Source organism: Poeciliopsis prolifica, unplaced genomic scaffold, assembly GCF_027474105.1.
Source record: "Poeciliopsis prolifica strain line A6 unplaced genomic scaffold, Auburn_PproV2 SCAFFOLD007, whole genome shotgun sequence".
Classification (NCBI taxonomy): Eukaryota; Metazoa; Chordata; class Actinopteri; order Cyprinodontiformes; family Poeciliidae; genus Poeciliopsis; species Poeciliopsis prolifica.
Window position 1 is genome coordinate 6,799,135 of NW_026562382.1, and position 14,081 is coordinate 6,813,215.

General features: G+C 38.6%; 1 protein-coding gene across 1 annotated transcript; it reads right to left on the bottom strand.

Moving 5' to 3' along the window:
- Window positions 1-1,250: 1,250 nt before the first annotated feature.
- jam2b (junctional adhesion molecule 2b) lies at window positions 1,251-9,929 on the bottom strand. Its single transcript, XM_055032344.1, has 10 exons — window positions 9,752-9,929; window positions 6,762-6,827; window positions 6,340-6,450; window positions 6,072-6,221; window positions 4,836-5,017; window positions 4,615-4,723; window positions 4,423-4,530; window positions 3,170-3,188; window positions 3,032-3,083; window positions 1,251-2,886 (listed from the first exon to the last, which is right to left on the bottom strand). Exons 1-10 carry the CDS (start codon window positions 9,786-9,788, stop codon window positions 2,848-2,850), a joined length of 873 nt encoding a protein of 290 aa, XP_054888319.1. The 5' UTR covers window positions 9,789-9,929; the 3' UTR covers window positions 1,251-2,847.
- Between the last annotated feature and the right edge of the window lie 4,152 nt (window positions 9,930-14,081).

Consider the following 14,081-nt stretch of genomic DNA (forward strand, 5'->3'; position numbering starts at 1 on the left):
AGAGGCTTTGTTGTGGTCTGCAGTAGCAGCATATACTTGCTTTTCTTTTTTTTGCTCTCTACATCTCTGGTGAGTATTGATAGACTCCACATGACACATTCAAAATACCCTTAATGCATTGTGCCGAGTATATTTCATTTAATGGCCTCCAACTGAGCAATCATGCACAGACTGACGGAGAAATACAAGAAACTGCTATTTTATGCCGTCAAACACCGAAGTCCCTGACTGTTCAGCAGTGAATTACTGAACAAAATACTAATGTGTTATCATTGTGTCATTGAAAGCAAAAGCAGTTCTGACCCAGGATCCATTTTCGCCGCTCTTGATCGGTGTGATCAGGACTTAACATTCCCATTTGCATTTTTGAGCACAGCCGATGCCATTTATTTGAAGCTAGTCGGAACGGTTCCAGCTAATGTACCATGCAGCCGTTTTTGCAGATCAATAGGCTCCGCTTACCCTGTAATCACTCCGAGGGGTTATTATATAGGTCAGGTGATCTCTGTTATTATCTGCAGTCTGCAGGTATAGATTTTTCAGAGATCAAATGGTTACGATATTTAGGATGCATAGCAAATAACACAAACATTTATTAGAGCTTCAAGGACATGCAGAGGCAACGTCTCTTTGGCAGAGACTTTCAGCCGGAGACATAAAAAGAAGAAGCCACGCCAGAGCTTAAAATATATGGGCACCAAAACGACAAGAACAATAAGTACAAAAGGAGGAGGACAATAGAGGATCTGTTCATAGACAAATAATGAATAATGGCTGGCAGCTTGCAGGCCTTTTTTTGGCAGCTGAGAGTATGTGGACGTTGGCTGTGGCTTTGCTGCACTCTAGTGGCAGAAAGAAAACATGGACTCGTGTAATCTGTACAAGCGATGACGACGGTTCAAATCTGCATGGCTTATTTTAGCCAGATTTTAATAAACCAATTGCGTTTCACCTTTAGGTCATATTGCATATATTTCACTTGTCAGTGTCCTCATCTGTGGAACCAGCCCACATGTCCTGGTCTGTGTGGCGGACACTCTGTGTACTTGTCAGAGTTTTCAGTCTTTATTCCACAGAAATAGCTGCAGCAAACTGAAATGAGTAGGTGTTTGATCATTATCACATTATCACATTATAACCAAAAGCATGATGTGATTGTCCCAGTTTATCACATAATAAAGAGAATACTAACTACGGTGTGATCAGGACTTAAAATGGTGCTGAATATAGGGAACACCGTTGCACACAAACAGAGTTTATCTCACATTTATTCAAATGAAATGGAGAAGATGTCAAAATGTGTGTGAGTTAGGCTGCAGTTTAACACAGCACTCCGTTATTCAGGCTTTCCAAGATTATTTGAGCGTCACCAGATCATAACATCTTTGAAAAACATTAGTGTAAAGGAAAGCCTGACTGTAATGTGTTATTAATGCCATTAGTATAACATCTAGGACATGAAGCATTTATAACCAAATATATATAGTATAACATCTGACTTTCTCACATCTGTTTAGCTTCCCTGCATATGTGAGCGATTTCTGCACCTCCACCATCAGTTTCATCTTTGGTCTAAATGGAGGAAAAACATCAGTATTATGTATCAGACACTGGAGACAGTAGAAAACTACAAATATCTTGGGACTATTTTGGATAATAAGTTAAAATTTACCTGCCTTTCAGAAAACCTACAAAAAAAAGGGCCAGCAAAGATGATTTTGTCTAAGGAGGCTCGCAAAGTTTCAAGTTGATGAGTCATTGATGATTCTATTTTATAGATCATACGTTGAACTTATGTTGCCTTTTTCCCTCCTCTGTTGGTTTCAAAAAATGCCCTTAGCAGAGTCATACACACTAGTAATGAGATCTTTGGAGTTGAACAATGCTCACTTGCAGAACTGTTCAAAAAAACAAATCATTAGGGAAACTAAAGCAATTATTGTTGATACTTCTCATCCTTTACATGCTGAGATCCAGTTTCTGGCTTCTGGCATCAGGCTCAGACTTCTTAGTATGAAAAGTAACAGGTACAAGTTCTAGTGTTTGTAGCAACTGTCGGTAAGTAATTAATAAATACGTCTGCTGTACTCTTCTCATTATGTATTGATTTGTATTTCATGTCCTTTTGACATGATTTTTTATTTTTTAATAGTTGATATTTTGCCATTTAGTTTTTAATACTTGCTGTAACATCAATTGCCCATTTGGGATACAAATCTGAATCTGCATCAGATTTGTTTGGAGCACCGACTGATGCTTTACACTTTGTCTAATCCAGTCTGAGCGCCATTAAACCCAATGTGCATATTTACCCAGCAGTCTTTATTGGGTATAAGCTAAGATTTCTCAAAAATATAAGCAAGAAAGATTTTAAAACTTCTAAAATACTGTTCAGTGTGTGCAGACACCTGTTCAAACAATTATTTAAAAAAAAATGTTTACAAGAAAAACAGCATCAGATCAACAAACAGCTCAATTAAATGCTAGAAAAAAGACTAGAAACATTAAATATTACATGTCTAAGTCAACCAAAACCAACATGAAGCATTTATAACCAAATATATATATATACAGTTTTACCAAAAATAAGATATACACTGACTTAAAGAGCTTAACATCTGCTCTCAAAACAAGAAGTGAAAAACGTTAAATGACAAATATCATATGGAAAAGTAATGAAGCTGTACACTTGTCTTTGTATCATTGGGACTTCCACTGGACAGAACCAGCAACTCAGGAAGGAAACATCTGCTTCGCCTGAAAGCTGAAGATTTCTGCACCAGCAGCAGAGCCTCTGAGCGTTCCTGCTGTACACTTTGGTTATTTGACAAACTCGTCGTCGTCCCCTCAGATCATGAAGGACTGAGTTTGTTTGTAGTGCTTGAACTGTAGGGAGTGGAGAGAAAATACAATCAATCATTTCCTTTAATTAGCCTGCTATCAGCAACTTATCGACTGCCTTTAGTGGCAAACCTGAAGCAATGCGAGCAAAACAAGCCCTGGAATGATAACAACTGTTTTGATCACTTACGTTGCGGGTGGGAGGAGGCGGGGGAGGCGGAGGAGGGTTGTAGGACTTGGAGCTGAAGGACAAAGGGTGACGTTTCAGAATGAGCTCAGAAGAAGGTAATATAGCTTAAAGTGAGTTCGACCAAACAGAGACTCTCACCTTTTCGTCTTCCTGCTTTCTGTGTGAAAAAAAAAAAGTGACCAGGAAATCAATGCATGTAGTTTTGATCAGCACTTTAATTAAATATTATTTATTCATTTATTGTGGAGTCTAAAGGTTTGTTCCAATCTGATTCCTTGAGAAAAGTATCTCACTAAATTGAGGAATAAAAATTTAATATTCAATAAATACTAAATCAGCCCTTCTGTGTTTTCCTGTGGATTACAGCCAGAGAATTACATCTGACAATAACTGCAGACTGAAAATAATAAGAAAAGCAAAGGTGAGACTCATTAAACTCAAAAAAACAATTAATTAATCAAATATTTAGAAGATGATTAGGGGGTCCAAAAGTCTAAAGCTGAAATCTTTACTTCAGCCAGAAACTGCTTCTCTTTCCTTTCTGTTTTAGATTGTAAACATTTGCCTGGTTTCTGTCAAGTCAAAGGAATTAACTAATGCTTTCTGGTTGGGAAAAAAATACAAGGCAAGAAATCTGTTTAAGATAATGATCGGCACATTACACAAGTTTGTAATGCGCAGCACTAATCGTGTCCTGGAGGTGTAATTAAACACCATTTTTAATCTCAGTAGCGTCGTAAGCTTGTGTTGCTCCAAGAAGATGTTGAGAAACTAAGAGGTGACAATCAAAAAACATGAAAATGGTTTTGAAATCTCACTGGTTGATTGGAGAAACTGTCAGACTTGATGTTTCGGTTGTACAGTGCATCTAGAAGGCATTCACAGCACTTCACTTTTTCCTTACTTATTTTTCAGCCTTATTCTAAATTGTACTAAATTAGTCTCTTTTTTTTTGTCTGGCTGCTCTACCATACAGGCCTGAATGGTGGGTTGTTGCAGAGATGGAAGGTTCTCCTCTCTCCACAGAACACTGGAGCTTTGACAAAGTTCCCAGTGGGTTCTTGGTCACCCTAAAGCTCTTCTCCCCATAAAGTTCAGTTTAGACGGCTGGCCGGCTCTAGGATGGAGGCCATTCAGCTCAGTAGAAGCTTCAAAGCTACAGAAATGTTTCTGGATCATTTCCCAGGACAATCTTGTCTCAGAGGTCTATGGACAATTCCTTTGCATTCATGGTTGGCATTTGACCTCTGACCTGCAGCGTCCACTATGAGCCAGGCACACATATCTAGATTTGTGCCTAGTCTTCTGCATGTTCTCATGTCTTAATATGTAAACTCTGTTTAATCTGGACTGCCCCCGTCAGAGACTTGCAGTAACATGTCAGCACTCACTCTTGCAGCAGCCTCTGCGGCGGCAGATGCAGATGCTGACACAGCAGAAAAGGATCAGCGCCACAAATCCTGACGCACCTGCTATCAACATCGTCATATTCCATGGATCTGCAGGGGCAGTGATACATGCTTAGTCGTTTCTTATTAATATATGCCAGATGATTAGTTTATGTTTTCTACAAAGACACTTACATTCAACAACTGTGAGCTGCTTGGCTACACAACTCTTTGGCGCCCCCACACTGTTGGAGGACTCACAGCGATACATCCCTGTGTCTTCTTTGGACACGCTCTTGAACTTCTGCTCCAAGCCGTCAGAGATAAAGTCAGAAGACAAAAGGCAAGCTCAGCAAAGATCAGCAACTGTGACTCTATACACTGCACAAATGGACGCCATTTTGGGATGCGCTCACCAATGTTCCCTTGTTTGTGTCGATGCTGTATGGAGCGTCTCCCGTGGCTGTCAGAGCCGTATTGTCTTTGTACCAGCGGTAGGTGGCCGGCGGTACGCTGAGCTTGTCCTTACAGAACAGATCGAGGCCGGTGCCGACAAACACCGAGCTCGGTACCTCACATGACGGGACGTGAGGAGGCACTGAGGAAGAAAAGGAAGCAGACCACACCACTTGGAAACATACATGCACTTTTTGAGCAACGAAAATGTTTTGAAAACAGAAAATGAATAAGGCCGTACACTGTGCATGGCCTTTTTGGGTAGTAGAGTCTAATCCCAATGCTAAGTGTGTGAGTTCGCAGGAAAACCTTCATAATGCAGAATATTTTTGTTGTTGGTTGAATGTACAAAGTACCTCTGATTTATATGACATAGAGTTTTTATGGCGAAGAATGAGTCACAAGGACAGTGTGTATCCTGATAAAAGAGGAACTAAATCAATAATTTTCCTGGTCTTCTTTTCTCCAGGTATCCATGTGTCAAGATATCCGTGTGCCTACATCACAGTATCTCTCTTTTTAATCTTGGTAAAAAGCCCAGATGCTTTTAATTATTTACACTGACCCAGAAGGAAAGAATTAAACAACAGGTTCGTTTGGCAGAAAACTTAAATCTAATGTCAAGGGAAAATACATGCTTTATAATAATGTACTTTTGAAAGTTTCAGCACTTTTCACAGATAGAAATGATGGTAGGTAAAGCATAGTGTGGTATTTCTCACTGTTTTTCATTTTAAAATGTTGAGATGTTTAATTCTTCCAAAGATACACTTCTGTTCATCAGGGGATTGTTTTTAAAATATTTTAATAAGTTACTCAAATCTGTGCACAATTTTAGAATACAGCTAAAATATTTTTAAAATTTCATTCTTAATTTGTGATTCCTAAATGTGTGTAAAGTGCTTTACTGTTCATCGGTCAGGAAAGTTTTACAACCTTTATTTTGTAAAATTTGGAATGACACATTTTGGTGAACAGTGGACTACTGGGCACTTAGTTTATGAATTTAATGGAAAATATTTTACCACATTATTAAAAATCAGCAAAAAAATAATCTAACATTGTAATACTTTCATGTTATAAACCTATGAAGGCCCTCATTTCTCTAGATTTTTAATAAACAAGCTGCAGCGTTAGAGTGGCAAACAGCAAGTTATAACTAAGAATGTGTTTGTCTGCGTTCAGTTTTAACATACCGAGCACATTGAGGGTCACAGTGGCCTCTCCGAGGTTAACGTGGTCTTCACTGGCAGTTACCTCACAGCGATATTCCCCCGAGTCTTTCTGGGTGACGGAGTGAATCGTCAGCGTCGCTCCCTCTATCTTAGCCCGACCTGCGTAGGACTCTGAGACGGAAAGCAAAGAAATTTAGTCTGGGGGTGGAAAACAGGAGGCAAATCCATGACAACATGCATAAATGTTGGCTTGATAAATAAATATGAGCTTTCAAGGTGCGTGTCTCACTTGCAAATTTCTTGTCAAAATAAACAAAAGTCACTCCTTTTCCTTTCTTTTTCCACTCAATTCGAGGGTTCTGATCTTTTTCCGTCTTGAACTCACAGGACAACACGGCGTCTTAAAGGGCAGAAAGAAAAGATGTGCTTAATATGCAGTGGTCATTCTTTATGTAAACTTTAGTCTCTTCATGTCATTTTATTTGGTGTATGTAAATGTAAATGTCTTTTATTTCCCAGATCTTTTTTTGTTTGTTTGTTTTTAATATTTGTATGCATGAATTTAATACTTCATACCTAATAACTTTAAGGAGAGACTATGTGGCAATTAAAATGTACTTTTCTAGCTGTTTGGTTGTAAAGCCTCTTAAAAACAACAATATGCATAAGCAACATGCAACATGAACAGTTGCATGTTGCATGTTGTCCTACCTGTGTGCTCATGGATCTCCACTTTGGGCTTGCTGGTGCTTACTGTCACTGACAGACACATGTGACCTAAAACAGAAGAATAACATGCTTGTCTCAGTTCCTCTAACACAGATTTTTAGATGTTTTTGAAAAATACCACCTTCACAAGTAAAAAAAGGGACATTTATCAGTTTTTCAGTGAGTCTATAGTTTTTGTTCAAAGAGAAATAAAAGATGGATCTTAGCAACTTGTGCAATTTAATGCTGGGAATATATGTTGATTAATCTTGTGATAAAGTGAAGAATCTGCATGGTGGTTATCATCAAAGCCTAGTGTCACTGTATTATATTACATGCACAAATTACTGTTTTGTACACACAAAAATAGACAGCAAGATAAGAAAAAGAAAGAAAATCAAAACCCGTCCCACATATTTGACTTGACCAAATTGACCTTTTCTCCAAAGTTTTGTAATTCTTTCTGGAGGAATACTTTTCAAGACTTCATCCCTCATTAACAAAACACTTTAAAGTGCAAAAACATATTAAGACGTATATAGATTTTTGATTCATTCAAAGCAAAAACTTTGTGCCAGCGACATGAAAGCACATTAAAAGTGACGCCTTCTCTGTTTCGAACGTTCTAAACATAAACTGAGCTGAACTGTCACTAGAAACTTAAAAACTAAGCCAGATGTTATTTCTATGTTGTAGGACTATAAGAAGCTTGTGAGCAGACGAACAGACAAAACCAGAAACATATAGACTAGTATGCGATTAGGTTCTGGTGGTGCCAGGAGCGGTGCTGTTCAGGAATGTTGCTGATGAATCATCTCCTGACAAACTCCTGATAACCTTCTCCACTGATCTGTCTCTTCAACCAGCGCTCAAACCCAAACACACACACACACTGACGCCAAACACACACTGAAATGTGCAATATTGAAAACCTGGCTGTGACCCGACAATCAGTGTGAAAATAGGCATGTGTCCAGTTTCTATGTAAAATAATACAGCTTCAGTCAGACTGGATACAAACTAAAGTCTTTTTAGTTTGGTTTTGGTCTGAAACCTGAATATTCTTTGATCCTAAATATTTCATTGTAGCCCAGGTTTTATGTTAAGGGTAATTTTTGTGCTGGAAGGTAAACTTGAGCCACAGTTCTAAGATATTCAGGACCTCTAAAATATTTTCTTCCAGTATTCACCTCCATCCACCATCCTTCACCAAGGGGATGGTGTGTCCAGGGTAATCAGACAGACTCATTTGCATCCAGGCCTCAAAGTTAATTTCTTGACCCATTTACGTTCTTCCACTACATGGCTCGTAGCAAACAGAAATCTACAGTATCAACAACAGATTTCTTCTCAACACTCTTCAGTTTCTGAAGCCTATTGCTGATTGTCTATTACCTGTCAAAAGATTTTCCCACCTGAGCTGTGGATCTCTGCATCTCCACCGGAGTCACCAAGAGTTACCACTGGATTGTTTTTAGGTGCGTCAGATTAAAGGAGGTAAAAACAAAGGCATGCCACACTTTTCAGTTTATTTATTTATTTATTTTTATTCCCTCTTTCTTCAGTTTCACAGTTATGTGCTACTTTGTGCTGATCTATAATATAAAATCCCAATAAAACACACAAGTTTGTGATTTCAATATAAAAACGTAAAAAAGATTTGATATGACACAAAACCAGACAGACAGACAGGTTTTCAAAGAGCTGCATGTAGTTTAGATTTCTGCTACAGATGCATGTGTCATCAAATGTTCGAAGATGGCATTTCGTCAGTGTTTGCGTGTGTGTGTGAGGGTGTGTGTGTGTGTGAGTGAGTGTTGGGACCACATGCATGTGCTCTTCTTGCACACAAAGACAGCCTGTAAAACTGTAACCTTACCCACCTCAGCTGACACGCCACACACAGAGGCATGTACATTTGTAAGGATCTGACTGAAGCCTGACCTCCGATACTATAAGTTTACCTTCACCCTTAACTTCTGGTTTTTTGGGGGGGGAGGTTTCCCTGGATGTTTGCCAACGATGCCAGCCAACAAATGCATTTTGCAATGTTGCACTCTCAGGAAAGGGAAACCAAGCTTGTAACATTTTCGATTGGGCGTTTGTTTGGTTTTTTTGTTGTTGTTTTGCTCTGTTTTTAAAAATGTGAACATAGCCAAAGCAAATGTGTTATAATTCAATCTGAGAGAAAAATGCATCGATCTGCAAATCTTTGGAAGAACATCGGCTCCGCACAAATAAATGTGAGGAAGATGAAAACACCAGAGCTCCAATTATTGACATCAAGCTTGTTGTTTAAAATTCCTACAGCAACATCAAATGTGTGATTTTAACAGATAGCGAGCAGTTATTCTCATCCCAGACCAATTAGCTGGAGGGTCACACGAAGGCCACCTTTCACAACTCAAGTGACAGGACCTGAAACTCCTCTGCAGCTCTGTGTGATCCGTTTCATCAGCCTCTGGATCTCGGGTTCAAACAGCATCAGAACCCGCTCAGTGTAAACATGAAGCTCAGCCACTCCCTTCACAATCTCGGCCCCTGAACACGAAACGCCCTCCTCCCTCTGCATGAGGGGTCTGCAAAAGCTCAATCACACACACTATAAATCGGTGGAAAGAAGCCCAGGAACAAATGGAATGCAGTAATAATCAGCTTAAACTCTTTGTCTGAGTAAAGTTAAATTAAAATATATATTTCATCAGGTCGTGGCCAAGAAAGTGAGAATAAACATAGAAATGTAGGAAGTGTTTGTTCAGTTGAAATTGCTGCAAGAATAGCTTCTTTTTATCAAATTTATCGTTTGTCTGTTTTACTTGATTAAATTACATTTACTCCAAAATCTCAAAACAATGAATAAAAACAAAACAGAATGTCCAATATAAAAAAATGAAACTTTTCAAATCCTGCGCAGACAGGATAATCTTAAACTACTCTCATTAGTTACAAAATATAAGAACTGTCCGCAAGTTTTTCTACCCAGAGTCACTCACTGTGTAAAGCGATGATGAGCAGCAGCAGCGGCAGCATCTTCGTGGTGTTTTATGGTCCGTCCCGGTTCTGGAGTTTAGCTCTGAGGGGATTTGCTGAGTCTGGATGAGATAAAGTTTAAGTGCTAACTCTCCACAGCCTCTTCTTCAAGTTTCATCTGCAGCAGGGGCTCTGGGCGCTCGTGTGTGCTGCACAACTGACAGGGCGCAAGGGAGGGAGACAGGGGTTTACACTGTACATGCACACACCCACACACCCACACACACACGCTTACACACACACATACACACACATAGGAAATATGAGCAGGACAAGAGTTTGTGTTTTGACCTGTGCCAACCATTAGGCCACTGATTACAATGATGTATCAGATCTTTGTTCAAGAGTTTCTGTTATTAAAAATTCTGCGTTAAACATGAGAATAACTAAATTTATATTGAAGAACTCTATGATATATTTAATATAACCATACAGTGTAAATTTGAAGACCATTTATCGAATGATGAACAATGCAAAGGACAGGAGCAGCTTTTAATCTGCAGACATAGAATATTGCCAAAGTCAAAAAGGTATAACATTAAAAATATTTTGTATAGTCAAAAATAAGGATGTTCTTTGTTGGCCAAGGTGTTTTTCAAACATGTGTGGATAAGTGGATATTGTATATTCAGTGACGCATTAGTTTAAGCAATACGTCACATAATTTAATGCAATAAAAAAAAAGAACAGGAGAAAAAAAATCCTGCAAAATTTCATTTTTAAAAATTCAGTTTCTGACAAAGGACTTGACAGAAATACAGTTATTCCCCCTTTAACTGCTAAAATCAAACACCTGATTAATGTAAACGCTCATTACTGGAACATCATTGCTCAGCATTTTGAAATATTTGTTTAAAGCTGAAACATTTAGCTTGGTTTGTTCCTGGCTGCAAATGAGTGTTTTTCTGAATCTGAAAAAATTCCTTTTTTTTTTTATTACTATTTTGCAAATTGCTTTTGAAAAGCGGCCTTGGTTTTTCATAACACTTCACAAAATATCACAGCACCTAAGAAACATACTCATTTTTATCAGATATCTTTACTGAGTTTCAAACATCAAAAATATAAGAGAACAACGACAAAAACAAATGTAAAGAAAAACAAAACCAATCCCGTTATAACCCACCTTCCTCCCGCTGCCATGGCCCAAACCTACACAAAAGGCACTCGCTCCGGCAGCACCCCAAATCTGAAATGAAATTTTTAAAAAGTAATTCCTTTTGGAAAAACTTCTCAGAACATTCCATTAGTGCACACTTAATTTTCTCTGACTTTACAAAAAACATTCTAGGTCTTCCCTTCCAGGAAAACTTGAAGTTTGGCCACTAGAAAAGGGAGAGTGAAAACTTTCCTCTCGAGTTCCCAGAGATGGTAATTGATGGACCAGGCAGACTTTAGCGACCTAAATGGCATTCTGAGCAGGTGCAATGTTTTCTTTTATTTTTAACTTTTAGACAACCTACATTTCCATTATTACAAATGACGTAATGATGCATCACTGCATCATTTATTCAGCTCACTTAAACTGCATAAGTGAGAGGTGAACACAGGAGGGGACTTTAGAAGTCTTACCTAAATTCATGATTCATCAAGAAGGTTGTGGTTTAGCTCACACTCCCACACACACCTGATTTTGAAATTTGGGTCATCATTAAAGCCCAATGATGCCATTATGAATCTGTGAAATGCCTCCTTTGTGCTGGCGAGGTGGAACAGAAAGAAACCTCAGACTTTAAAGGAAACGCTTCAGTAAATTTCGACACTTTTTTACAAAAACACAAATTTCATGTCAAAACATCCAACACATCCGTCACATGTGGTGTGGTTCTGTTTGATCCAGTTCTGTAGCATTCACACAAAGCTACAGAAGCCTTGTGTAAGAAAGAAAAATACTGACATTACATGACATTGAAAGCTCAGACCTGTGGATTTATTTATTACATTCCATTATTTCTCTTTATGTCACAGGTTTTTGTAATTAAACGATCTGTATCTTTGCACCTTTAGCTGGGCCCGACTGTCTAAGCAGAAAACTGGTCAGCATGTCGGTACTTTGTGAAGGTATATAATCTTAGCTCGGTGAGGCTGTTTGTAGAAAGTTTTGTCAAATGAAGGCTTGAGGAATTTTGTCTTTCCTCAGATTTGTGAGTTTAGTATCAAACCATTAGACATAAACAAAACATGGCAAAAATGTTTGGGTTTTTTTACATTTAATATTGACAATATTAAGCTAACAGTTCATGTAAGTCTATATAAGTTGCTCCACTCTCCATGTTCTAGCAGCAGGACAAGCTCTGGTCGTTTACTTTCACTTGCGTCTTTATTGTTGTCCAACTTGTTAACCAGGCCCTCCACTTGATACCAACGGGCTCCTGTAGACATGTTGCTGGGGGGCTTGTGCGACAAATTCTGCCCTGTTTTGAGAAATAACTAATGTTATCGGATTTTATTTTGATTATCCTAAAGCGGCCCTCCCACTAAGTGAGTAGGATGTCACAGAAGGTCTCCATGTGTCGAGTGTCGGATGAGGTGCGGAGATGAGACAGCTGCCGTTGAGCCTCTGCGTCCTTGGCTATAAGGTTTCTAACCAGCAGCAGTCACACAACGGCACATTGTTGCTCGCTGCAGCTAATGTGCACACATGCTTACACTTGTGGCCATATGCACACTCAAAGACACACGGATAAGCCCCACACGCCGACACGTGTGCGAAGGCGCACACAAGAGAGGGACAGTGAAACGCTGTCAGCTAAAATCTCAGCTGTAGCACCTGTTCACAATCAGCCGTCCCAGCTGTTCGGCTCTGAGCAGGTCTGATGTCATGTAACACACAGTGACACACTGACACACGTGTGCCAGACTGCTCCGTCGCTCACTTGACATGTTTGGCATAAATAAACTGTCCGAGGTAAAGCTCCTCATATTCTGAAATATCTTAAGAGTTGAGTTTGAACCAGCAGTGCGACTTCAGTCATCGGTTCGCCAGCTGCCTTCATTAAACTTTGCTGAAACTAAACGCCGAGGAGTCCAGAACTTTAAACTCTGACTTCAAAACAAAGCATTGGTTCAATTTTAAAGCTTTAACATGTCTCTATCTCTGAAAAAAAAACATGTTTTTGTAAATTTCCTATATACTTTAGCAGTTTTATAAATTTTGATGGTTTTTGCCAAAGTAATCTCGCATAAGGAGCATGTAAACGCTGCTGTGTTGAAAGTTTCTGATTTTGACATGTAAGTTTTTAGTTTCTTGTGGGCATAAATCGGATGCAACTTAGGCTAATGTCGACATTGAAGATGGATGAGGACCCAAATGAAGACATAACAAGGTGTTTTGAGGTCACCGAACATCAGTTATAACCATAAATAACAACAAACATTCCAGGTAGATCTGGTATAAAACAAAGGATGAGTAAGCTGAATTATCACTATTAAGTAAAGTGGAGGATGTGTGATGCTGTGGGCCTTACATATGAACATCTTTACCAAAAATAACTCTGTGTGTTAGCGCCACATGCAGGTGTGTGATAAAGATAAAAAGAAATCTTACAAATATGTTTGCTCACAAATTCTCTGCGAGGAAACATGTTGCTATTATGTCCTATTTATTTTTATTTCATTTGGGTCCTCATCCATCTTCAATGTCGACATTAGCCTAAGTTGCATCCGATTTATGCCCACAAGAAACTAAAAACTTACAGGTCAAAATTAGAAACTTTCAACACAGCAGCGTTTACATGCTCCTGGCCAGTTATCTCTACAGGATTTGAGACGTCAAAGTCACAAGGAAGAAAGATAGTCAGGCCACGAGACAGGTAGTTAATTATTATTTTTCATTTGAAGGTCAGAGTCCAGCTTCAGATTACCAGTAAATAGGTTTGCTTCCTGGGAAGTTGAGATCAAAATTACCATAGCTGTCCTTTTAAATAATCACTATTTTCATGCAATTTTCTAAAAACTATTCTGAATTTTATGTCCAAATCTTTGTACAAGACTCACTTAAAACAGCTTTTTTTTCTGTGGTCTTTATAAACAACTATCAATTAAATACTAAAGTTTAAAAACTCTAAATACTCCGAGCTTGTGTTATAAATCAGTTTGTGCATTCAGGAGTTTTTGTCTTTATTTAGAGAGTGTAAACTTTCTCCCCTAATACCTGTGTCTGAACCAATGCCAAGAGGAAGAAAAAAATTGAAAAAAATATGGCCTGACAAAATCAGGTCAGGGTTATGAGGTTTATGATTTACAAAAAGAAATAAAAAAGGAGGCAGGATAAGGGCTGTTTAAAAAGACTAG

Excerpts from the sequence above, each read along its gene's own strand:
- jam2b (XM_055032344.1), bottom strand. The coding sequence starts at position 9,788 with ATGCTGCCGCTGCTGCTGCTCATCATCGCTTTACACA. Across the intron at positions 6,828-9,751 it reads GCTCATCATCGCTTTACACA|GTCACATGTGTCTGTCAGTG; the intron begins GTGAGTGACTCT and ends CTTCTGTTTTAG. Across the intron at positions 2,887-3,031 it reads CGCCTCCTCCCACCCGCAAC|TTCAAGCACTACAAACAAAC; the intron begins GTAAGTGATCAA and ends CACTCCCTACAG.